Here is a 24,464-nt window from a genome sequence, read left to right on the forward strand (position 1 = left end):
CCCGCCCGCGCTTGAAAGTGCCGCGCGCGGCGCACCGCCCTCTGACCCGGAAGCGCTGGGCGCCGGCGGGGCGAGACGGCCCGACTTCCGGCGCCTGCTTCCGGCGAGGCCCGGCGACCTCCGCGGGGCCAGGCGGGTGGCGAGTCGGGGCCGCGGCGGCGGCGGCGTCCACGCTGCGGCCGCGCTTGCTTGCAGCCCTCAGCCCCGCGCTCCGGCCCCGCGCCGCCATGGGCAAGAAGCACAAGAAGCACAAGACCGAGTGGCGCTCGTCCTACGAGGGTGAGGCGGCGGGCGCGCTTTGTGACGTCGGGCCGGCCAGCGGGCGGGGGGGGGGGCGGGGTCCCAGGCGGCGGCCCGGCCTCGGGCAAAGATCCCGGGCTCGCGGGCTCGGGCCCCGAGGGAGAATCCCCGGCTCGCCTGCGGGTGGGGGAGGGGGGTCTCGGCGGGGGGAGGATTCCGGGGTCGCGGGAAGGTGTCCTGGGCGAGGATTCTGGGCTCGCGGGCGGCGGTTCCGGGCCAGGGCGCCAGGGCTGTCGGGCGTCTGGTCCGCCTCCCGCATCTGTGTTGGCTTGTCTGGTCTTGGAGAAGTTCGTCCCTGTGTGTCACCCGCGTCCGGCCTGCGCGTTCCTGCAGCCTCGGTCCTGTGTCTGCTGCAGGACAGACGGGCGTGAGCGCAGGCCAGGAGCTTAGGGAAGGGGGCGGGGAGGGACCAGGCTCCTGGGCTCCCCTGCCTCCTTGTTCCTCGCCAGACAGAGCAGCTCGAACTACGTCCCTGAGGGTGATGCAGCACCAAGGGGGGCGGGACTGGCAGCCCCGGGGTTTGCTTCCCCATCTTTCCCTGATGGTGTTGCCTTCTGGGGCCTGGGCGTCCTCTCTGTTCCCCCTGCACGTCGGGCCCCTGGTGCCTCTACACACCCGAGCACACCCCGAAGCTGCGGTCTGTGCTTACAGATTATGCAGACAAGCCCTTGGAGAAGCCCCTGAAGCTGGTTCTCAAGGTTGGAGGAAGTGAAGTGACTGAGCTGTCGGGGTCTGGGCACGACTCCAGTTATTACGATGACAGGTCAGACCACGAGCGAGAGCGGCACAAGGAAAAGAAGAAGAAGAAGAAGAAGAAATCCGAGAAGGAAAAGCACCTTGACGACGAAGAAAGAAGGAAAAGAAAGGTAGAGCAGGGAGGCAGCTGGCCGGTGGAGGCCCCCAGCCCCCCCCGGACGGCAGATCACCAGGGCCGTGGGGTCTTAGGAAAGGGCCGTCCTGTTTGTAGCAAAAGGCGCACGAGCCCAGGGGGTGGTCATTGGGGGGGGGAGGGGGGATCTGAAGGAGAAGCGTCTCTGGAGGGAGGTTTGCCTGCTCGGCTTTGTGTCGCAGGAGATCATTTGAAACCGCTTGCCTTGCTCTCGCTGCCCTGACTCTGCCTCACAGGAAGAGAAGAAGCGGAAACGGGAAAAGGAGCATGGCGACTCAGAGGGAGAGGCCGACGACTTTGATCCCGGCAAGAAGGTGGAGGTGGAGCCGCCCCCGACAGGCCCGTGCGAGCGTGCCGGACACAGCCAGGCGAGTGGAAGGAACGTGTTTGGAGGCTCTCCCGGAGCGCCACAGCTCGTCTCTGTGACACAGTGGTTGGCGTCGTGCTTCTCTGCCTCTTGGGGACGTGTGCAGGAAGGAGGGAGCAGTGCTTTCTCTTCCAGGGCTCGACATGAAGCGTAGCTGGACCTGAGGTCTCAGTGTCAACTTGAACCTGTAGAGCAGGGTTCAGTCAACTACCGCCCCTGTGCCCCCCCCCCTTTGTTTTTTTTTAAACCCACGAGCTCATCACGGGGAGAAGGGAACTAGTGCTCGAATCAGTTATTACTGAGGCCGTCAGGCACCACGAGGGCTGTGCCAGCCTCACCGGAGGAGAGAACACTCGGGGCTCTCTAATCCGTGAGTGGTCACTTTCCTCGGGGGCTTTCAAATGGTCAGGAGGTACTGAAGTGGAGGCAGTTTTGCTTCAAGCGTTTCTCTTCTTGACGTTGGGTTTGCCTGCCTGTGATTCGGGAGGGAAGGAAGCGGGGTCGTATGGTAGTCGTTGCCGAGGCTGTGGTTTTCTGGCAACAGCCGTCCCGTGCAAGTCATTGCCACGGTGAACAGGTAGGACCCGGGGCCACGGGGCACGGTGGGCAGGAGAGAAGGTCAGGCATGAGACGGTTCGCCGGGTGAACGTGCTCACGAAGTGCGTAGAGTCGCCGGTCCCTGCCGGCTTGGTCAGATCAGCTGATTGAGGTCACGCGTGCAGTGCTTCCCTTCCGTGTACCCGAAGGGGTGATGTTCACACTTGCTCTGGTCACTGTCACTGTTGGGACCCACTCGTGGTCTGCAGGCCTGTTTGCTCCGGCCCTGGAACCGGCTATTTCTCCGAGGAGCCCTGGTTCCTTAGTGCATTCAGATGCTGAGGTCTGGGGGCTGGGCGTGGCCGGCAGTGGATGCTCTAGGTAAGAGCACTTGTGTTCTTATGGCTTAGGGAACAGAACCTAGGCCGCCACGCGTGCTTACTACGTTCACCAGAAACCACGGTTCCACACCGTGGGCCAAGAGATGTAGTTAGTGGCCGTCCTCACAAGGACCCCCGTGCGGTTGCATTCGTACTCGTTTTACAGAGGAGGAGCAGCAGAGGTGCGGCCAGAGGTTCTGGACTGCCGAGTAAAGTGATAGTTGGTGAAGCTCGGCCTCTGTGTCCTGGCCGTCTTCGTACCGTGTCTGGAATGTACTGGGCCCGGTCGTGACAGGGGACTCCTACAGACTGACAAGTGACAGCTCCCTGTTGTCGTTTGAAGGATCTTGGCACTTTCTAAGGGGTTTGGGGGACTGATGCTGTGGTGGATGCCCCTCCCACCCAGCTGAGTTTTTTGGGGCCAAGACCGGGTCTGGGTCGTCCTTGTACCCAGTTCTTGTTGGAGCCTGAAACACTGAAACGTGCCGTGGAGTGGGAGCTCTCTAGTGACACAGCATCAAGATGTTTTGACTCATCGTTATCCTGTACTCTTTAAATTGTCAGCTGAGAACGAGAGCACACCGATTCAGCAGTTACTAGAGCATTTTCTCCGCCAGCTCCAGAGGTAAACAGTTTCTCAAGAACTTGAGGTTGGGAACCTTCAGGGTGTCTTCCCTTGTGACGGGTTCTTGCCTCGCCTCCCACACCCGTGAAGCAGACCCTTCGCCCTCCCTGGGTGACGCCCAGTCTAGTGGGGGGTGGGCCGGCGTCGGGAGAGCACCGTGTGCCCGGTCCGTGCAGGGCGGGGGTGTTGGTGGGGGGCGGTCAGGACCTCCATGATGCAGATGTCACGGCTCCAGCCAGGAGGGTAATTTTGGAATTTTTAACCATCAAAAATATCTACTACGCTTCTACAGGGTGTAAATTTTATTTCTTGTTTTAAGGAACAAAACTTGGTGAATTGTGTCATGTTTTTACCGTGAAACGTTTTGTATTGTTTGGAAATCTACATTTAGGGTTTTTCCTGTTTAAGTCATGACGTTCTTGTTTTCAGAAAAGATCCTCATGGATTTTTTGCTTTTCCTGTCACGGATGCAATTGCTCCCGGATATTCCATGATAATAAAACATCCCATGGACTTTGGTACAATGAAAGACAAGATTGTAGCCAACGAATACAAATCAGTCACAGAATTTAAGGTAAACTAATTTCGGTTTCTGAAATAATTGCTGCGAAGCTCTCTGTGTGTTTATGTCCAGTAAGTACTCTGTCCGTATCAGCTGGTTTCTAGTTGCGAGTGTTCATGGGGGCCTGAGCCTTCGGGCCAAGGTCTCCCAAAGGTTGCATCAGGGAAACCGGTATCTTGTCTGGAAGCTGTAGAGACACGTGAGGTCAAGCAAAAGTGTGTCTGATTTGGTCTGACTCCAGAATGGGTATTTTTAGAATTACAGTTTTTCCTAGTTTTTTGTTTTATAGTAACTAGGAGTTTAATTTTTTTTTTTTTAACGATCAATTTCTATGACTCTCTAGTGTGTAGTTCTGAACTCTGTTTCTTGGTACAACTGCAAGGTAGGAATTGCTTGTTGGCTTTGATCCCAGGGGCGGATCAAGACGAGTGCTTGACGCTTTGGTAATGATGTCATGTAGGAAAAGGCATCGGGTTTCTTTCTTAGTTTCTATTCAATTTGGAAGGCTTAGCTCTATCCCTTTCATTTGCTGGTGACACGACTGAACGTGTTTGCTGAGCCTCAGAGGCTGTGCCACATGAAAGGGTACAGGGGCGGGCGGCCCTCAGTCCTCCACTTTCCTTGTCGGGCCCTGGTTTGCTCTGCTGCCCAGTGACGGTCCTGGATGTGAGCAGTGTCCCCCCTCTGCCTTGTCCTCAAGACTGCTACATCAAGGCCCACAGGCCCAGCCCTGGGGACCTTGGCCGTGGGGTCAGTGCTGGGGCTCGGTCAGGGTCTGGCTGGCTTCAGCTGTCCTTATGCGTCCTCATGGCCAGCACAGCGCACCTGTGACAGGTGTGTGTGCGGTCTGTAATTTGGTTGGGGTGATGATATATTGAAACGTCCAATAGCTTGCTTTTAACGTAAGCTGTTCAGCAAGATTTTCCTTATCTTACAGAAAGCCTTTTTGCTGATGCTATTAGAGTAATTGGCGATAGACCAAGTTTTGAATTCTGTGGCAAAATCCCAGAGAGAGGACATGAACGTGCTCAGCTCTCGGCTCATTCCTCGGCTTTTACTTAAAAGGACCTGGCTGTCACTTCTTGTTCCTACTTACATCTGATTTCTCCCAAAGCGGGGGAGCTGGAGATGGAGAGAGGGAGCCGCGATGTTCTTAGAACGCGCACGTGTTGGGGCAGCTGGGAGGCTCCGTCGGTTAAGCGTCCAATTCTTGGTTTCGTCTTAGGTCATGATCTCTTGGTTCACGAGTTCAGGCCCCACGTCAGGCTCTGTGATGACAGCATGGAGCCTGCTTGGGATTCTGTCTCTCCCCTGCTCACACGCACATTCTCTTTCTCAGAATAAAAAAACAGAAACAGAAGCCACGTGTGTCGCCCTCAGGAGGAAGCTCCAGGTTTGGCAGGCTTCTCACTGTAAGGTCTGAAACTTTCCTCAAAGAGTCGTTAAAAACCACTTGTTAAGCTGAAGAGTCTGGTTTAGTTGCTTGCCACTCAGTTTTAGCCTCTTGACAGGAGTCCTGTTTTTGCTGGCATCTTAGTGGTTCAAATTCGACAGATTCTATTTTTTTCCCTTTCAGGCGGATTTCAAACTGATGTGTGATAACGCGATGACCTACAACAGACCAGACACTGTGTACTACAAGTTAGCTAAGAAGATCCTTCACGCAGGCTTTAAGATGATGAGCAAAGTAAGAAGCCCGCGGCCGCAAGGAGCCACAGAGACGAGAGTTCCCCTCTGTCTCGATGCCTACACAGAGCCCCACCCCCACTGACTGACACGCTTCCACCCGTCCGTCACTGGCCGTGGTACAGAGCCTCTGTACACCTCCCAGGCCACCCTCCCCGCCAGGCGCGCGCTCTCTCTCTCTCTGTCTCTCTCTGCTCCCGCGCCAGCTGGAACGTCTCCTTTAGGGTTGGCGGAAAGTGCTGGATCTGTTGATCTAAGTGTGGGTGTCTGATGGATCGCAGCCAGCCTGTGATTTGTTTTACGTGGCTGCCTCACTGAGTCCAGACAGGACGTCTTGGCCGTCCGGAGTGGCTTCCCAGATCTGTCCCATGAGCCAGGTTGCATGCGTCACGCATCCAGGACCGGTGCCTTGTGCCTGACCGGCCCGTAGGTGAGGTGCGGGCCCCTGTGCCCTCTGGCCCGTCCCCCGCCGCCAGCCCCGAGTGCTCCCAGCCAGTCGGCCGCGCCTGTGGTGCCGACTCCCACCCGCCCCTGCCGCGGTAGCGCCACGGGAGCCCGCTGTTAGGCCAGGCGAGGCTGCGGCCATCCCCATCCCACCCGTCGCCATGGCGCCTCGGCTGCGAGGCAGAGGTAAAGGCCTGCTGCTCTGTCCTTTTTGATTCTAGGAGCGGCTGTTAGCTCTGAAGCGCAGCATGTCGTTTATGCAGGACATGGATTTTTCTCAGCAGGCAGCTCTTCTGGGCAACGAAGACACAGCTGTTGAGGAGCCCGTTCCTGAAGCGGCACCTGTACAAGTAGAAACTGCCAAGAAATCCAAAAGGCCGAGTAGAGAAGTTATCAGGTAACGGGAAACGCACCTCAGGACTGTGAGTGAGGGTGAGCCTGTGCTGGCGCCCGTGGCCGCGGAGTAGCTCGTGGACCCCCACCTGCTGGAAGGAGCCCGGTCCCAAGCGGCTGCGTGTGAGCTCTGGTCTCAGGTGTTTCCAGGCAGCTGGCTGGCAACCTGGGCCAGCCGGGCCTCGTCACGCTAACGGACCTGGGGGCACAAGGGCAGGACAGCCCCTGCCAGCCATACACAGGCTCTGTTCCAGGTGTGACACTGCTGTTCCCATACGCGTGTTGCAGTGGTCGTTGGCCCTTCACTCTGAAGAAGTTCCCTCACGTGCAGGACACTTGATGGTGGCCTAGCTTGGCTGTCCCTGTGCGGGGGACGTAGCTGTGCTGTGTTTAGGCAGGTGACACGCTTTGTGGGGGGGCTTCATTCTCCTCATACCTGACCCCCCCCCCCCCCCCCAACTCCTGCAGCCGTCCACCCTGGGCCAGAGGCGGGGCCTTCTTGCAGGCTTGGGGTCCGCAGGCAGAGTTTGCTCCCGCGGCTCCTTGGATGGAGTCGGTCCATATGCTTCTGGAACCTTCCACAGGAGAGGCCACATCCCTTGGGCGCTGCACCCAGTGACCCTTGGCTGTTCGAATAAAGCTCTTCTCTGTGTGGGGTCTGAGCCCGCCTGCCGAAGGCTCGGGACGCCCCTTTTGCCTCACGACCTGTGCTCCCAGCTCACCCTTGTTTCTGGCGTCTGCACGCTCCACGGAGCTTTGCCTCTTTTTCCAACGGTGCCTCGAACGACATTGTGAGTAGTGAGGTTGCCGTCAGGTTGCTCTTAGATCGGCTCAGGTGTGCAGCTGAGACACGAGACACTCCAGCGGCCGTTTGGGGCTCCCTCGCTGTCCGTGGAGGCCCCGCATATTGCTGCAGTTATAGCCACGAGGACAGGGTCGAGGAGTGCTCCGTGCCCTTGCTCCCGGCCTGTGGTGACCTTGGGGAGCGGTAGGGACTGACCGTGGTGAGGCGGGAGCGGCACGTGCCCGGGTGACGTGTGTGGCGTTCCTGCCTCGCAGCTGCACGTTTGAGCCGGAAGGAAATGCCTGCAGCCTGACTGACAGCACGGCAGAGGAGCACGTGCTGGCCTTGGTGGAGCACGCAGCTGACGAGGCTCGGGACAGGATCAGCCGGCTCCTCCCAGGGGGCAAGGTAGCGTCGGGGGTGTCTGGGCAGAGCTCGTGTCCCGCAGGCTCCCTTGCGGGTGATGGGTCCCGTCACCGGCTCCATCTCTGGGGTGGGCGGGGGCCTCCCAGAAGCGGGGTGTGATGCGGGGACGCTGCAGGCAGGCTCGCCCCGTAGTGGGATGTTGCCCACCGGCGGATGGACGTCAGGCCTGCCAGGCGCCTGCGCCGCAGCCTCCCTCTTCTCCTGGTGTGCTTGCGTCTCTGTGTGCCTCTGCGGCGCCCGTGGGTCCCATCTGACCCGGGCCTGGCCTGTGGGGGCCTCCCTGCTGTGCTTGGAGCACCCCCCTGCCGGGAGAGCAGACCGGCACCTCCGGTAGAAACGGTGTGGCTCTTGCGTGCACTTTTAAACCCGCTAGTCACGGTAACGAGGACAGAGGCAATGTTAATCCCGGCACGTTTACTTGACCTGGTGCATCCACGGTCTCGTCTGTGCACGTGGTCCGTGTGAAGAACTCTTAGAACTTCACATCCCTGTTTCAGACACGTGTTCTCAAAACGCGCGTGGAGTGTTAGTCAAGGATTTTGAACAGTGACGTTTTGCATGCGCCGGGTTACGTGAAGCTTACGGAGATGAATCTTTTACTTACTTTAAGTTTCCCTGGTGGGAAGTTTGCGGTTCCCTGTGTAGCTGATGTTGATCTGCTGGACCCGCTGGTCTGCACGCCTGTAGTGCTTCAGCCCCGGAATGTCCCGGGCACTGGGCACGGCCCTCAGTGGCGCTGGGAAAGAGCCCTGCGGACTGTAGCTCGGAGAGGGAGGGCCGTGCCGAGCTGCGTGTATTCATCAGAGGCACGTGTCCACACCCGAACCCCCATTGTTCCCAGTGCTGGGCCTGTTTCCCTTTTCTCCCTTTTTGGGTTGTAATTCCACAGCGAGAAACCTGACTCCTGCTTCCCTTAATGCATTCACGTGGTCAGTGCTCACGTGATCAGCACTTACATGGTCAGCGCTCACGTGGTCGGCGCTCACGTGGTCAGTGCTCACGTGGTCAGTGCTCACATGGTGAGTACTTACATGGTTAGTACTCCCATGCTCACCGCTCACATGGTCAGCACTTACGTGGTCAGTGCTCACGTGGTCAGTATTTACGTGGTCAGTACTGACACGGTTAGCGCGCACGTGGTCAGTGTTTACGTGGCCAGCACTTATGTGGTCAGTATTTACATGGTCAGCGCTCACGTGGTCAGTACTGACACAACGCTCACATGGTCAGTGCTCACATGGTGAGTACTCGTATGGTTAGTACTCACACACTCAGCGCTCACGTGGTCAGCAGTGACAGGTCTCCTGTCCTCCCCGCCCTGTATTCAGGCACTCAGGCCAAGGGTCCCCCTCTTCTCTTCCCCCACTCCCATGTGCAGGTGCCCCTCCTGGACCTTCCTGGGGGCCTTCGGAGGAAGAGGGCTTTTGTTCAGTGGTTTTCTGTAAGCGGAACTAAGTCCCTTGTGTTAGAGATGGAGCCTCTAGTGCCCGTTGATACGGCATTTGGTGACCAGGGTCCTGTTCTGGGTCATTTGGCTCAGGTTCTGACATCCTGTAAGAGGGCAGTTTCTGGGGTAAGCTTCCTGTTTCCGTATCTCCTTTAGAAGAATCAGGAACTAGTCTTAATCCTTTCGGTACACATGGGTGTGAAGTCAGGTTCGGGGAGGTATGAGAGAGGTCTCTGCGGTCTTTTCCATGGGGAAACCAACTGCCCCGTGACCTGTTGGGATTTGTGCATGTTAGGCCGTGCTCGTACGCCTTAGCTCTGTTGGTGTTGTGGCAGAGCACGTAGGGCCGGCCCTCAGGTGTGCTTCCTTGCAGATGGGCTATCTGAAGAAGGACAGTGACGGCAGCTTGCTCTACAGCGTGGTCAACACGGCCGAGCCGGATGCCGACGGTGCGTGGCCCCGAGCAGGGCTGGGGTTAGTCTCCGCAGCGCCAGGGAGTTTCGGCTTCGTAGCCTGTCTGAGATCACGGTTGCCCGTGCAGAGCAGGCCCCAGTCGCACGGCATAGACGAATCCCATCCGGTGTTACTCCCCTGTCCTCCCCCTCCTGTGTATGATACGCAGCCTGCGTATGATACGTGGACAGGGGGCAGTCATCCAGCGGGGGCAGGGGTGCCGCTCAGACCTTTTCTGCCCCAGGGTCTAGCATAGGCAGCCAGTGTAGAGCTGTGCTCCCGCAGGGCTGCGGTTCTACAAGTCCTCATGGCCTGACTTCCAGATACCATCATGAGGATCGACTCACACCCTTGTCAGGGCTCCCTGGGAGGAGCCAGAGTGCACAACTCCGTCGCACTCGCGGAGCTTGGAAGGGGCCCAGACGTGGGCGTAGAGGGGATGCCCTGTGTGATCATGGTGTTGAGGACCTTGAGGGGGGCACAGATGCTGGATCCGCTCACCCGTGGGGAAGCCCTTATGTACTCCGTCTCTTTGAAAAGTATCTCGAGTTGATCAACTCATAGCTTAGACAGAGTTAAGGTTTGAGAATTGTAGCGGCTACTTTTTTTTTTTTTAAGTGCTTATTTATTTTGAGAGAGAGAGAGAGAGGGAGAGAAAGAATCCCAAGCAGGCCCCAGGCAGTGCAGAGCCTGAGGCGGGGCTCGAACTCACAAACCGTGAGATCGACCTGAGCTGAAATCAAGAGTCGGATGTTTAACCGACTGAGCCACCCAGGCGCCTAAGAATTTTAGCGGTTTCTGTAAATTTGATTTTAGCTGGTCTTTCTAGAGAGCCCCCCGTGCCTTCCCCAAGTGCACTCTGTGAGCCACTGCGGGAGCTGGGAACTCCCCGAGCCACCTGTTCACAGCCCGGTCCCTTTGCAGAGGAGGAGACCCACCCTGTGGACCTGAGCTCGCTCTCCAGCAAGCTGCTCCCTGGCTTTACCACACTGGGCTTCAAGGATGAGAGAAGGGGCAAAGGTGAGTGTGGGGTGGGCAGGTAGGGGCACGGGATGAGGGAAATCACAGGAGAGGTGTGGACCCAGCGTCCTTCCGCCGTCTTCCTGGCTCACCTGGTCTTAGTACCGTGTCCAGATTCTGGCTCTGAAACTAACGAGATTAAATTAAGGTCCTGTCGAGTGAGGGGAATAAACGTTTCACCGGGCACGCTCCTCCTTTACCGTCCACTCGTACCGGCCTGTGGGTCTCAGCCCCGTGCCGACCGTGGGTGGGGGTGTATGCCGGGGTGTCTGCCGAATGATGGGGGGCAAGTGTGGGAGACGGAAGGTTGGACGGGTGTGGCGGTGGAGGGAGGGAGGGGACTGGTGTGCTGGCCGCACTCGTGTGTGTGGCCGAGTGACCGAGTGACGTCTGTGGCTGGTTTGCTAGATTTGGAGTGTGTCGGTGTGCAGCAGTTTTGTTCCCCGGGGGACAGCTGGTGGCGTCTGGGGACGTTGTGATGGTCACATCGTGGTGCTGCTGGAGTCTAGTGGGGGGACAGGCACGTCTGAGACGCATTGCTCTTGAGCTCTGACGTCATTCACGTGGGGACACCAGCCGTGATGCCCCCACAGCCCCTTGAGGGATCCAGCCTCGTCCGTGGGCTCGGTTCCCAGCAGGGCCCGGGTCGGCACGAAGCCGTCCTACCAGCGCACGCTCGCCTTGCATCGCGTGAACTGTCCTCTGCACCTGCTGCAGAGCCTGAAGTGCTGGTTCGGCCCGGAAGCTGCCACCGCTTCGGGTCGCTGGGGAGCAGCGATGTCACAGGGAGGAGGCTGGGAGCGGGGGCGTCTCGTGCGGGCGTCACCGCACGTGCGTCTCACGTCTTGTGCTCTCCCTCTCCTGCCCTCAGTCACTTTTCTCTCCAGCACCACCACCGCGCTTTCGATGCACAGCAATTCCGTGTTCGGCGACTTAAAGTCGGAGGAGATAGACCTGCTGTATTCCGCCTACGGGGATGAGACGGGTGTGCAGTGCGCGCTGAGGTGAGCAGGGTCGGCACGGCCCGGAAGGTTCTCGCTTGCCGTGCGGGAGGAGCCGTTTCCCTGGTGGGTGGTTGGTGGGAGACGGCCGACGGCAGCGGGTCTGCACGGCGGAGGTTTTCGAGTTCTTTTCCGTAAACCACTGGTTTGCCGCGGGTTGGTCTTGAAGTTCGGGTAACTCAGCTGCGCCTTACAAAGGTGACGATCCAGGCTGTAGTTTAAAAAAGAACGTGTGTGTGCGTGTCACCAACCACGTGTGTTTGGAGCTTGTTTCGTGATTTCGTTGGGACGTGGCTCGGTGGCCGTGTTAGTCTGCCGGGGCCACCGGAACCGTGCACCCCAGCCTGAGGGGCTGAAGTGACAGGCATTCGTCGTCTGGCGGGGCCGGAGGCCGGGAGTCGGAGACCTGGGCGTGGGCAGGGCTGCTTTCTCCTGCGGCCTCTGTGCTTAGCGCGTAGACGGCCCTGGTCTCCCTGTGTCCTCACCTGCACGCCCCTCTCTAAGTCTGTGTCCCGGTCTCCGTTTCCTTCAGAGACACCGATCATAACGCGTTAGGGCCCCCTAAAGACTTCGCTCGAACTTCATCACCTTTGGGAGGCCACGTCTCCAAATGATACTTTCTGAGGTACTGGGGTTGGAGCTTCAGCAGAAGAATTTTGGGACACGCTTCAGTCCCCATTGGTGACTGGGATGTAGTACTAAAACCTTAGACGTGGTGCCGTGTTTCTGTGGAGCTGCTGTGTTCTGTGCACCAATAGAAGTAGGTCACGCCTGTAGAATTTTAGTAATTCTCCAGGAGGAAAGGCGAGTTTGGCTGACCTCTAAGAAATGGATCTTTCCGTATTAGATCTTTGATTTCAAACGGAACACGGGACGTATTTTAAAAACGAACAAAAGGAAGTCAGCCCTTAATACGATTTTTATGAGCCCAGAGAGGCAGAAGTGGAACACCAAGGAGGAAATCTGTGGTGAGCGAGGACAGTGTCACAAGTGGTGCCCTCCCCCCCTTTTGCCCCACTGCCCTGTCACAGCCTTTAAGGGACGGCAGTCACCTTTGGTTCAGGGGGCACGGTGTTCCCAGACCGTGGTCGCCTTCCCCCGCGCCCACCCCAGAAACACGGATGGACTCCGGGCGCTGGGCAGCGAGAAGCCCGACCGCGTGAGCAGCGCACGGCGGCCGCAGCCCACGCTCCTCCCGGGCGTCCCCGCGTCACCTCGCCACGCGCTCTGTTCCAGACCACGCCACGAGTGTTCCGGTGTCCCTGCTCCCGTCACACGCTCACGGTGGTGGCGTCTCCTGAAACGCTCCCGGAGAGACTCGTGTGCCGTCACGGTCTCACTCCCAGATCGGTGGCCCTCCTCGCTCCCCGTGTGACGGTCTGGCCTCTGGGGAGCCCTTCTGAGCCTTTGCCCCAGGGCTTAGAGGCCAGGACCCGGGCCTTCGTCCCCTGCCTCCTTTTACGGTGCCTTCCACTCACTTCTTTTTTAGTTTGTAGTATTCACGGAGTCCGAAAACCAGGACGATACTCTAGGGTGCGGTGCCCGCGGAGTCTCGTTCCCGCACGAGCTCCCTCTCCCCGCTGCTGTGGAGCATCTCTCCTCGGTCTCCTTTCGTTAAGTCAGAACGGAAACAAAAACGAAAAGAGCACCGGGTACGGCTGTGCCCCTCCCGCGGGAGCCCGCGTGTCCCCGTTGACCCCGAGCCGCGCGCTTGCGGTCGTGCGGGGCTACCTGCCCGCGGCTTTTCGCGGTCGGTAGAGGATGGAGTCGCGGTCGGGGTTTCTCGTGATTTTCTTCGTAACGTGCTCTTCCTGGCGTGTCTCGTGCGGGGCGTGGTGTGCGGCGCGTGTGACGTGCGAGAGCCGCGCTCGTCCGCTCGCGTTCTCAGAAAGGCTTCCGGTCGGCAGACTGCGAGTGGTTCGGTCTGGGGCGAGACACGAGTGACGCGTGGATTTGCAGCTTGCGGGCTTGGCGCCCCCGATCCCTGCCGTTGTTCAAGAGCTCACCGTATGTGCCCGGACTCTCGTTAGCCTTGTCTTTTTTGAAGTGATCTTCTCGAGATGGTTTTTGAGTTCTAGCATCTGTTTTTTAAGATCTCTTGTTTCTGTCGTTTAGTTTATGTCGAGGGAGAGCGCCCGTGCACGTGAATGGGGGAGGGGCGGGGGGAGGGGAGAGAACCCCAAGCAGCCTCCGCGCTCAGCTCAGAGCCTGATGTGTGTCTGGAACTCCCAAAGTGGGAGATCGCGACTCGAGCCCAGGTCGAGAGTCACGTGCTTGACGAGCCCCCCGGGCGCCCCTTGAGGTCCTTTTCACCTTTCTGGATCACGGGCCACCCTGAGTATCCGACGGAGACGGTTGCTGCCACCCCCCAGAGTACACGTGGGAGGTTTGCGGCTCTCGGCGAGACCCTCTCGCGGAGGCGCGTCCGAGGAGCCGGGTCCACGGGGCAGGCCCCGCTCCTCGGGACCGCCGGCCCCGGGGAAGGCGCCTGGGAGGCGAGAGCGTGCGGCGCGGGGCCTTCTGGCGGCATCGTGCCCTCTCTCGGCCTTCCAGCCTGCAGGAGTTCGTGAAGGATGCCGGGAGCTACAGCAAGAAGATGGTGGACGACCTCCTGGACCAGATCACCGGCGGGGACCACTCGCGGATGCTGTTCCAGCTGAGGCAGGTGGGCGTGCGTGTGTTGCGTTTGTGGGGCCGCGCCTGTGGAGCGAGCCTGTCCGGATGGACACCGTCCTAGGGAGTCGCTGGCTGGTCTCCCCTCGTTCATGTTTTAAGTTTTTATTTCAGGCAGTCAGTTTTCTTTCAGAGGAACTGAGAAGTTTAAGAAGACCCACTTGCCAGCCCCCCTTCCCAACCCCCCCCCCCGCCCCCCACTGTCTTTGGGGCTCTGTGACTTTATACCCAGATCACTGTCGTGTGCCGTCCATTCCCTTTGCTCTGAAGACTCTTTTTGGCTATTTCTTCGAGTGTAGACTTGCTGACGGGGAATTTACTCAGCTTCTTTTTGGTCTGAAGTTATTTTATCCGTACTTATGGAATTCCTCTTCCCTGGGTCTGGAATCGTGGAATCATAGGCTGCTTTTCTCCTATTTTGAGAGACATCTGACCACACCGTTTCTGAAGCGTCGCCGTCGTAGGCGTCTGTGTCTTCTGTCGTGCATCTTCTTGGCAAAGCGCACGCGTCGGCCGACGGGCTTCGAGTGGGCTTTTCCTTTTTTCAAGGTTGTAGGAAAAGACCAGAAGAGGTCTGTGCTATACAGACCTCTGTCCCGGGAGGCCTCAGATACTCGCTCCTTTGTCCTTTGCAGGAAACGGACTGCTTGCTGCTCTACGTGCTTCTAAAGTTTAATCTTTGTAACTGATTTTCAGTAATTCGTCTCTGATGTGTTTCAGCGTTCTATTCTCTGTGTTTGTCCTGCTTAACGTTTGTCGGGCTTCTCAGGCCCATCATTTAGAAGATTTTCATCCGTCGTCTTTTCAGATGTCGTGTCTGCCCCCACCCCACACTCGTCACTTCTCCGGGACTCTGACACGCGGCCGGCATCCTGGCCTGTCCCGAGTGCCGGTAATGCTCAGCTCCTGTCTCAGTCTCTTGTCCCTCCCTCAGGGGTGAATGCTGTCTGTTGCCGTGGCTTCAAGTTGAGTGATCTGTTTTTGTGCCTCAGCCACATTTGCTGTTAAGCTCAGCCAGTGAAGGTTTCCTTTGAGACGCCGTGTTGTAGGTCTAGGCTCTGTTTTCTTCCTTCTTAGGCCTTCCCTTTCACGTTATGTTCACGCTTTCCTTTAAACTTTTGGACCTATTTCTCGTATCTCCCACGGCTGCTTTGAAAGTCCTTATCCGCCAATTTTGTCATCTCTGCCATTCCTGGATCTGCCTTTTGGTAGATTTTCCTCTGCTTACTGTCCACAGTTTGCTGCTTTATTGTTTGATTGGGCCCCGGGCATTACATTGTCGAGTCTCTGCTGTCTGGACTGGCTATTACTGCCGCCAGCAGTCATAAGTGACTGGCGGAAATAGGACTGTGGTTGGTCTGAATTAGATATGATGAGAATGTGAGCTGCGGACCAGAATTTTAGAGACTGGTGCGAAAAAAGAAACGTAAAACTATTTCATTATTTTATCTGGATCTCATGTTAAAATAAAAAATGTTTTCAATACGTTGGGTTAAGTGAAACGTGTCATCGTCGGCTACGTGTTAAGATTAATCTTAAGCAGGCTACCGGAAGGTTAGGTGGGTATGTGCTCACGTTACATTACTGCTGGGCGAGGCTGGCCTGGATTTTACTGTGTTCCTTTAAGAATGTTGATGTTCATTTTGGCGGAGTTCTTAGGAGTCATCTGATTTCTTGGGATTTGTTTTTAATTTGGTAGGGTGGGTTTCAGTGGCCTTTATGTTGGGTGAATTTGGCCCTGATCCCAAGGAATGGCCTTTCGGGGTCTCTTCTGGTGGCCCAGGTTTCAGTGAGGTCTTGGCTGGGTGGAGTTTGGTTGTGTCTCCTCACGTGTACCTGGCCCCATGGTGTTCGTCTGTGTGTGCACAGGTCAGTGTGGTCCGGGTTCAGCCCTCCTGGACTTGGGCTCCTGCTGTGAGCTATATCCTCCTCTCCAGACTTTGCCACTCTTCAGTTCCGTGTGGCCGCTGCGCCCCGGCTGCCGTTCTCTGCACCGTGGTCTGAAAGTTTTCCTCCTGGTGCCCCCCTGGGCACAGTGTGTGAGGCTGTGTCTTTATAGAGCAGGAACTCCTGAGATGTCCTGGCCACTTGGTTTCCTTTCTAGATTCCAGCGGGATCACTTTTCTGAAAGTGAGCTTGCATTACAGGAGTCACGTAATTCCCAACGTGCTGTGGCATCAGGTGACGTTTGATGCTAAAACGTATACGTTAGTGGAGGCGTGCGTATGCGTGTGGAACTGGACGTTACAATAGCAGAGAAGTTAATTTTCTATTAAAGCTTATAAAAACCTTAGCACAGGTGAATCTCTAGAACGTTGTCCCAAACAAAAGATCTCAGATGCAAAAGCGTGCGAGCTGAGTGACTGTTTTGAAGGTGAAGATCCTGCCAGATTGCAGGACGGTGGCTCAGTAGCATTTAGGCTTGTGATCTCCACATGTGGTCACACGTGGCTGGGCGTCCCATACAGAATAGTCACACAGTAGCTGTCTTGGGTGACTCTGGGTCCCGCATAGGCTGTGGTCACGCAGTAGCGGTCAAGTGTAAGCCTCTTGTGGACACTGCAGCCCGAGGAGAAGATGCGTGGCCCCACAGTGCAGCCCATCGGAGGGCAGGGGACCCTCCTCACCTAGCAGGTGGTTTCCTGAGCTGCCCCTGAGACGCAGGTACAATGTCAGACGTTTACCTTCTGTTTGAAGCCGTCCAGGGCTGCGGAAACGCGTCGGGTGCCCTCTCCTTCACCTCCGTCCCTCCCAGGGTGCCATCAGGGCACTAGGCCTCCCAGGGTCTTGGCTGGGCCTGCATGAATCGGGCCCTCTGTGGGGAATTGGCTGTCTGTCTGATGCTGCACCAGCTCTGATTCACAGGGTGGTGTGAATACCGCGAGGACGACCCCAGCAAGACTGAATGGGCTGCTTTAATTTACGTCTGTGTACACGATACGAGTGAATCATTCCGTATAAAACCGTTTCGAAAACTGGCTTCTCCCGTTTTGATTTGCAGAGGAGAAACGTTCCCGTGAAGCCTCCAGAGGAAGCGAAGGTGAGTTGCACGGACGTGTAAGTGAAAACCTGATGATTAGCGTTCCTGCGGGGAACGGTCGTGTTCAGCCTGTGAAATGGGGTCGTTGAGAAGAGGTTCACGTGTTGTTTTCTTGGGAAACTGGTTAGGTGGTAGTCTCCCTGCCCCTGAGTTTTAGTGACAAGGGTGAGGGGCAGGAAGCCATGGCACTTCTCTTCCAGTCCAGGCACGGGAGCCGCAGAGCAGTGGTCGTGCGGGGGCCCTGTCTTCTCACGTGGCAAGTGTGCACGGCCGGCCGGTGGGGAAGCAGGCGCTGGACTGGATTCCTGTAGGGGAGCCGCGGGGTACTCTAGCCTCTGGGGTGCTCCCTCGGCTGTGTGTGGGGCCTCGGCCCTGTGAGGTCTCTAGGGAGATCTGCGTGTGTGCTCTTTGGCTGGTGTGAGAAGTCGTGAGTAAACCAGCTGTCTTCAAGTCGTTTTTACGAGTTCCAAGTTGCAGGCGAATCTGTGACAACTTGGAAAACCGCAGCTGTGGGATGATTGCCCCAGCCACGTAGGGAGAAGGGCCCCGTGCTGGGCCCTGGGTAGGATCATGAGTAGCACTGAGCCTCGGTTTCTGGTTGCAAAGTAGAGCGGTAACAGTGGGGTCGTTGTAGGACTCTCGGTGGCACTCTCCCCTGAGATCTGGCTACTGCCGTACTCCATAAACACGAGCTCAGCCCCGGCCCGGCGTGTCGATGGCCCAAAGTGATCACTGTAACATTTCCTCTTGAGAGAGATTTATCAGAGCACAGAGCAAAGTGGCTTTTCTGAAAGTCAAGTGAAAGAAGCAAATTCACAGATCACCCAGACGGGACAGACCGATGGCAAGGGTTCACACCCAGACAGGACGACAGGAGAGGGCTCAGACCCAGAGGGGACAGGCCGACGTGAGAGGGTTCACACCAGAGGGCACAGCCCGACATGACAGGACTCACACCCACAGGGGACAGGCCAACGGGAGAGGGTTCACACAGAGGGCATGGCCTAACGTGACAGGGCTCACACCCACAGGGGATAGGCTGGCGGGAGAGGGCTCACACCAGAGGGCACGACCTGACGGGAGAGGGCTCACAGGCCCTGTGCCCCTTGCCTGGTTAGCAGGGTCTCATCTTCCTCCTTTGCCAGGTCCCTGTGTGTGGCCGGATGTAGGTGGGTGCCTGTCCCTACTCTCTGGGCTGGTGGGGACCCTGTGTGAGCCTTCGAGCTGCAGGGCGGGCTGAGGGTGTTCGAGGGCACGTGATGTGCACCTGCGCAACCAGGTCCACAGGCTCTGAGCGTCTGCTGCAGTGTGGACCTTTAGTTGAACTATCTGGTGAAGAAACGGTCCCTCCAGGCCGTGTGTCGGGAAGGGCGTGGTCATCGGACAGTAACTTATCCCACAGTGACTTAGGGTCCGATCTCCAAAGTGAGGGTGGGATTTGGTAGGATTTGAAGGCCTTAGGGTCTTACCTGTAGTATATTTCCCTTAAAGCACCGGAGGTGGCTCTCAATGTTCATTTTAAAAACGGCCATACATTAGCTGTTACTTCCTAATGTTTACGAGCCACAGGCTGCCGTGAAAGGTTTGTGTGGTGGGAGCGTCTCGGGGAACGCTGGGCTGTTTCCTTACGGTGCAGAGAGGGCTAGGAGGGCGTGGGGCGGCCACAGAAGGAGAGAGAACACGCTTGGCATGGAATCTGCCGTGTTTTTACGTGTAGTCTCTGCAAGGTAGCTGTGAGCCCCTCAGGTCCCCTGTGTCCCCCTGTGCCGCCGCCCCCCTCCCCCCCCCCCCCGTTGCAGGGACCCATTTATCCCCGAGAGTCAGCAGCCTTTGGCTGTGGGGTTTGGTCTCGGCAGTGGCAGCCGCCTCTGGGAGTGCCCCTGGTGGTCGTGGCTGCAGCAAGGACCAGACGCAGCGTGGTCTTCCTGTTCCCTGGGTGTGGACGTGGCAGAGCCGGCCTGTCCTGGGGGGGTGGGACGCTGACGCTCCTGTGAGTTCAACAGCTGGTGCTAACTGCCCGCTCAGTGACCTCTTTCCTTTTCTGCTCGGTACCTACCTGTCTCCTCCAGGCTGGGGACTCGCTGGGCGACAGCAACTCCGTCCTGGACTTCATGTCGACAAAGTCCTACTCGGACGCCTCCCTGGACATCTCCATGCTCGGCTCTCTAGGTAGGTCGTGCTGGGCGTGCTCACATCCTCAGGCTCCGCTGGAAGAGGACGCTGTGTTCTCATCCCCGGTGCCGTGTCAGTCTGCGAGGTGGTCCCTGGGGCACGAGGCTGGTGTGCCGAGGCCTGTCCCCTTTCTAGGAATATGGCCACTGTGCTCGGGGTCCCTCCCTGATGGCCCCAGAGGGGGCTTGCCCAGGTCTCCTTTTTGACGTCAGGGTCCCTCGAGCCTGTCGGTCGTGCAGGGACGAGCTGCCTGCCTCGTGGCCTGCCATTGACGTGTCTGCGCGCACGTACCCACCAGGCTGTGCCCTCGTCGGCAGCTGAGCCCGACCCCGCCACGTGAGATGCCCTCTACGGTCCGCATGGCACCCGGGGTTTTGGAATCTCTTTGGCCGTCCGGCTCCCTGTTGACTCGAGGCTCTCGAGGTGCATTCTCCTCCCCTCCTTTCCTTTGGGCCGACCTGACCGTTACCACGGGGCTTCTTGCGGACAGTGGCCTCCCTCATTGCGTGTGGCCGTGCCCGTGGTGCTTCCGGCGTCGAGGGGTGGAGGCCGGACGTGCTGCTAAACATCCCGAGGCACAGGGAGCGGCCCCCCAAGAACGACCCGGCCCCAGAGGCCACCGCGGCCGGGGGTGAGAAATCCTGCCTGCGTCAGAAGTGGTTTCTGTCAGCGGCTCAGAGCGCGTGAGGCCGGCTCTCGTTTTGTCATCAGCCCCGTGGTCTCTGCCTTGGGTTAGGCTGTTTGTACTTAGCGTGGTAACCCAGACCTGATTGAGATCTGCTGTCTTGCTCCTTGTCTGTTATTTTCCCAATTGTTGGGGGGGTCCCACGCCTACCGCTGGGTTAGGTGGTTCCCTAGGAGTCTTGAGACTCGTGGCTCTGGTTTGATACAGCAAAGGGGGACAGATCGGGACCCACAGAGGGAAGGGGTGCATGGGGTGAGTCTGGGGGAGACCAGGCAGCGCTCCAGAGCCACCCCATGGGGTCCCACGGACACGCCTGACTCCCAGCATCGAGTTGGGGCAATGCAGGCACCCTCTCCCTGGCACATCTGCAAATTCCAGGCTCCTGGAAGGAGAGCAGGTGTTCAGTGGAAACCACATCAGTTGCATGGACAGTCGAGGTCCGGGGAGCCCCTCTGTCACTCGGGTGGTGGCGACCCTCCCAGGATCCAAGTTCACCAGCCAAGGGCCAACTTGGTCTTCTGGGCTTGCGGTCGGAGGCTGCTGTATTAATGTTAGCCTTGCCAACTCTTCTTTTCCTCTGCGTTTAAGGTTTTTTTCCTCATTACTGGTTTTTGGTAGTTTGAGTATAACGTGCCTTGATTTGCTTGTGTTTGGATTTATCTGTCGGGTTATGTTCGACCTGTGGACTCGGGGGGACCTCTGGACTCGGGGGTCTGTGGATTTTCAGCTGGGCTCCCGATTCTGCCATTTGTTGCTGAGTGTCTTGGCTTCGTGTCTGGCCGTCTGTTCCGCCGCGGCTGACCTGCTGTTGTCCTTCCCAGCGTGGGGTGGCGGGTTGCCGCAGACGCTGCTCTTTTCCTGTGCCGGAGCCCAATTCAGCTTTTCCAGACTCTCCCCTCCTCCCCTCACCACCCTCTTCCTCTGCTTTTTGAGGAGCGAGTGCCTAGTCGCGAATTTAAGGCCCCTCTTGTTCACAACTTTCCTCCCGTGTTTGGTGGGGCTGTTTCCCTGCCCTCTGCCCGCCCGGTAGTGGTTTCTCATGGGCCAGACCGCAGTTACGCCTTTGGTTGCTGGTTAGCTCGCGTGCCTCGATGCTGCGCTTGGTCACGTTCTGACGGGCCGTTACCGATGTGTAGGCGTCGGACCCTGTCCAGGTGTGTCTGTGAGGTGCTCTAAAGGCGGCCCTGAGCCACCTTTAGTGTAGGGAGGGACACCGTCCCGCCGGTGGACCGCACCCTTCTTCAGGCTTGGGCCACCGGTTGTCGGAGACACGTGAGTTCTTGAACTGCCTGGAGGGGTCGTGTGCTCCCACACACGCAGGGCCCCTCCTGGCCCAGACCCGGGAGCTCTCCCGGCAGCCCACTGCCCGGGGCCCCCTGCCCCCGCTCTGGCGTGTTCTCCGTCCTGGCGTCTGCGGGCCTCCGTTGCACATGCTGTCCTGCTTCCTGCTTGTTTACACCAGAGGGCAAGCCCTCTTCGTGAATGGCTCAGATCTGACGTGGCACCCGCCCTCCAAACTTGCCTGTCCTCTCCCCCCCCCCCCCCCGACCCCAGCTTTCCGCACGATGGGTGTTGTCCCAAGCGTTCATAGCGGCGAGGGAGAGACCGGGGGTGCGGCCCAGGCGTCTGGGTGTCTGACGTCTGACGGCCCCGTGTCTGTGCAGGGAAAGTGAGGAAGGAGCCTGACGCAGACGACAGCCACCTGAACCTGGATGAGACGGCGAAGCTCCTGCAGGACCTGCACGAGGCACAGGCAGAGCGCGGGGGCTCCCGGCCGTCCTCCAACCTCAGCTCCCTGTCCAACACCTCCCCCTCCGATAGGGACCAGCACCACCTGGGTAAGGCGGGCTGCTCCCTCTGCAGGGTGTCCCTGCCCCTGGGGCGCTGAGACCGCCCTATAGTCGGGCAGCTGCCCGGGGCTGAAACGTGTGAGTGGAAGTCACTTGGCGTTAGGAATCGTGGGGAGTGGCCGTGAGACGTGGCCGGCCCTGCGTCAGGAGGAGCCCCAGCTGGCTACACCCCAGGGTCCTTGGGAGGGGCAGAACGAGCCTCACACGCTTAGTTCAACTCGGGGAACGTTTGTTTCTTTCTGCCATTCCCGTGTTCAGTCCTAACACAGAGCGTCAATGAGTGTGTCGATCCTCCGGGGCCCTGAGGGTAGAGCAGGTGGCCTGGGGCCTTCTGTGTTTACTGAGACAGAGCGGGCAGGTGTGTGGGCCCCATCGGGATTTCAGTCCCACCAGGAAGGGAACCAAACGCTTCCTGGCTCCTTGAATTTACTCCCTTACTTGCCCATGCTGCTGTCGTAGTTCCCAGATAGAAGGTCGGGCTCGCGGAATATGTCTTGACGTTGTGGGCTCAGGGGTGCTCGTCCGCGGTGGAGGTTTGGCTGAATAACAAGCGGGCTCTGTGGCTGAGTTGTGGTTTCACTAACCGCTGTCACTAGGACACGTTTTCAGCCCGGTGTGAACCGTGACGTGTGTGTGGATCTGCTGTGTGAACACCTGTCTTTCCCACAATTGCAGGAAGTCCTTCTCGCCTCAGCGTCGGGGAGCAGCCAGAGGTGACCCACGACCCATACGAATTTCTTCAGTCTCCAGAACCTGCAGCCTCTGCGAAGAGCTAGCCTTGTAGATAGACTTCCGTTAGTTTTTTATTTTTTTATTTGTGCGTACAGAGTTTTTGTCGTGAGACAGAGACTTTCGTTTTGTCCCCTCTGGCGTGCGGGAAGCAGCCCCGGGAGGCGGGGAGGTGTCTCTGGCATCATGTCAGCCACACACGGATCCCGTGTTTCTGTGGGTAGCCCCGTGAATGCTGGACAGTGGACAGCACACTACAGGTGTGTGACCGGGTGGGGTCGAGCCGTGGTGCTTTGTCTCTTGAGCTTTGAGGGGTCTGTAAAGCTCCGTCCTGTGGCTGGCCGGGACACGCCGTCCTGCCCCAGCATCCTTCCCGAGCACCCCTTGGGAGGCAAGAGATGCCCACGTTGGGGGTCCTGTGTGCTGTTTGCCCTGCCTGCCCTCCCCGCCGTCCCCACGTTTCCGAAGCAGGTCGTGGTGGGGCCGCACCCTCCTGGCCTGGGACAGGGTCTGTGCTGGGCGAGGCCTGCCTTCTGCTGGAAGCTGACAGTGATGTGCTGTGTCCGTAGACTTTTTTAATCTGGATGTGTTTACTGGATGCCTGTTCACATTTGCAAAACGTAGAGATGTCAATAAAATACAGAGCGATTGCATGTAATTGTTTGCAGCCCGATAGGTGTCCGCTTCTTTGTTGTTTTTTTAATTTTCTTCAACGTTTATATTTGAGAGAGAGCACAAGAGAGGGAGGGGCCGAGAGAGAGGGAGACACAGAAACGGAAGCAGCTCCGGGCTCCGAGCTGCCAGCACAGACCCCGACGTGGGGCTGGAACTTAACAAACCGTGGGATCATGACCTGAGCCGCAGTCGGACGCTCAACCACCCTGAGCCCCCAGGCGCCCCTGTGGGTGTCCATTGCCGAGTGACTTTTCGGCGAGAACCTTCGGCGCAGGAGGTCAGCAGCGTCCGTTCCGGCCGCTCACCCTCCCGCGTTGACTCTGCGTCTGGCCCCGTTCTCCGCCCGCAGTGTGTCTGTCTCTCTTACCCACCCTGCACAACTTCCGGGTGGCTTCCTTTTTGAAAACAGAATTGGAAGGGCGCCGGGGCGGCTCCGACGTTTAAGCTTCCCACTCTTGATCTTGGCTCGGGTCATGATCTCCCGGTTCGTGGGTCCAAGCCCCATGTCGGGCTCTGTGCTGACAGTGCGGAGCCTGCTTGGGAGTCTCTCTTTCCCCCTCTCTGCTCCTCCCCTACTTGTACGCACACGCGCACATTTCTGTCTCTCTCAAAATAAACTTCAAAATATTAAAACAAAACAAGATTGGAGCTTCTGTCACCTCACAAGGCAGAGTGAATCCTGGGGGAAGGGGGTTTGTGTGACGGAGGCAGTGGACAGCATGACGTCCCCTGACCCACAAGTGCCACGGGGTGGGCCAGCCCTGCTGGCCACTGCCTGCCGTGCCGGTAGGGCCCCTTGGGAACCTCAGGAGAAGGGGAGCAAAACGCTGCATAGCCGAGGCGTCAGGAAGCCGTGGCAGGTGCCGGCAAAGGAGCAAGTCCCCAGGAGGGACAGACCCCACGGTCAGGCTGCTCCTTCCTGGGTGTGTCACAGCCGTGAAAGGGGGACCTGGGGCTCGGGGTGCCTCCCTGGGCCTGCTGCCCCAGGAAGCTGGCAGGATCCAGGTCCGAACCCACAGGTGCTCTCGGTGGTCAGAATAACTGGGGGCAGGTGGCCAGAGAGGGGGAGTGTCCCTCAGAGCCACACTGGCCACGTGTCAGCCACGGATGCACGGGAGCGCCACAGCACCTCAACCATGCTGTTGACTCTCCGGGGAGAGGCTGTCTGGGCAGACAGTGCCAGGTGACGGGGGTTCATCTTGCTGCCTTTTCTGTGGGAAGCCACACTCCAAACGACCAGTGAGGGGGAGAGTGTGCACATGTGTGAGTGTGCATGCTTGTGCGGTCTCGTATGTGCGTCCGTGTGCACGAGTACGTGTGACGTGA

At 58.2% G+C, this 24,464-nt stretch overlaps 1 protein-coding gene across 1 annotated transcript; it reads left to right on the forward strand.

The window, feature by feature from the left end:
• The first annotated feature begins 116 nt into the window (after nt 1-116).
• BRD9 (bromodomain containing 9) lies at nt 117-23,133 on the forward strand. Its single transcript, XM_042998107.1, is given in 17 exon segments — nt 117-279; nt 952-1,166; nt 1,426-1,522; nt 1,525-1,557; nt 3,038-3,098; nt 3,528-3,672; nt 5,237-5,347; nt 6,012-6,187; nt 7,243-7,375; nt 9,214-9,289; nt 10,218-10,313; nt 11,185-11,317; nt 13,868-13,979; nt 16,989-17,027; nt 19,097-19,196; nt 21,549-21,722; nt 22,410-23,133. Coding segments are annotated over 17 exon segments (1,854 nt in total). The 5' UTR covers nt 117-227; the 3' UTR covers nt 22,511-23,133.
• The last annotated feature ends 1,331 nt before the right edge of the window (nt 23,134-24,464 follow it).

The sequence above is a fragment of the Panthera tigris genome, chromosome A1 (genome assembly GCF_018350195.1).
Source record: "Panthera tigris isolate Pti1 chromosome A1, P.tigris_Pti1_mat1.1, whole genome shotgun sequence".
NCBI lineage: Eukaryota > Metazoa > Chordata > Mammalia > Carnivora > Felidae > Panthera > Panthera tigris.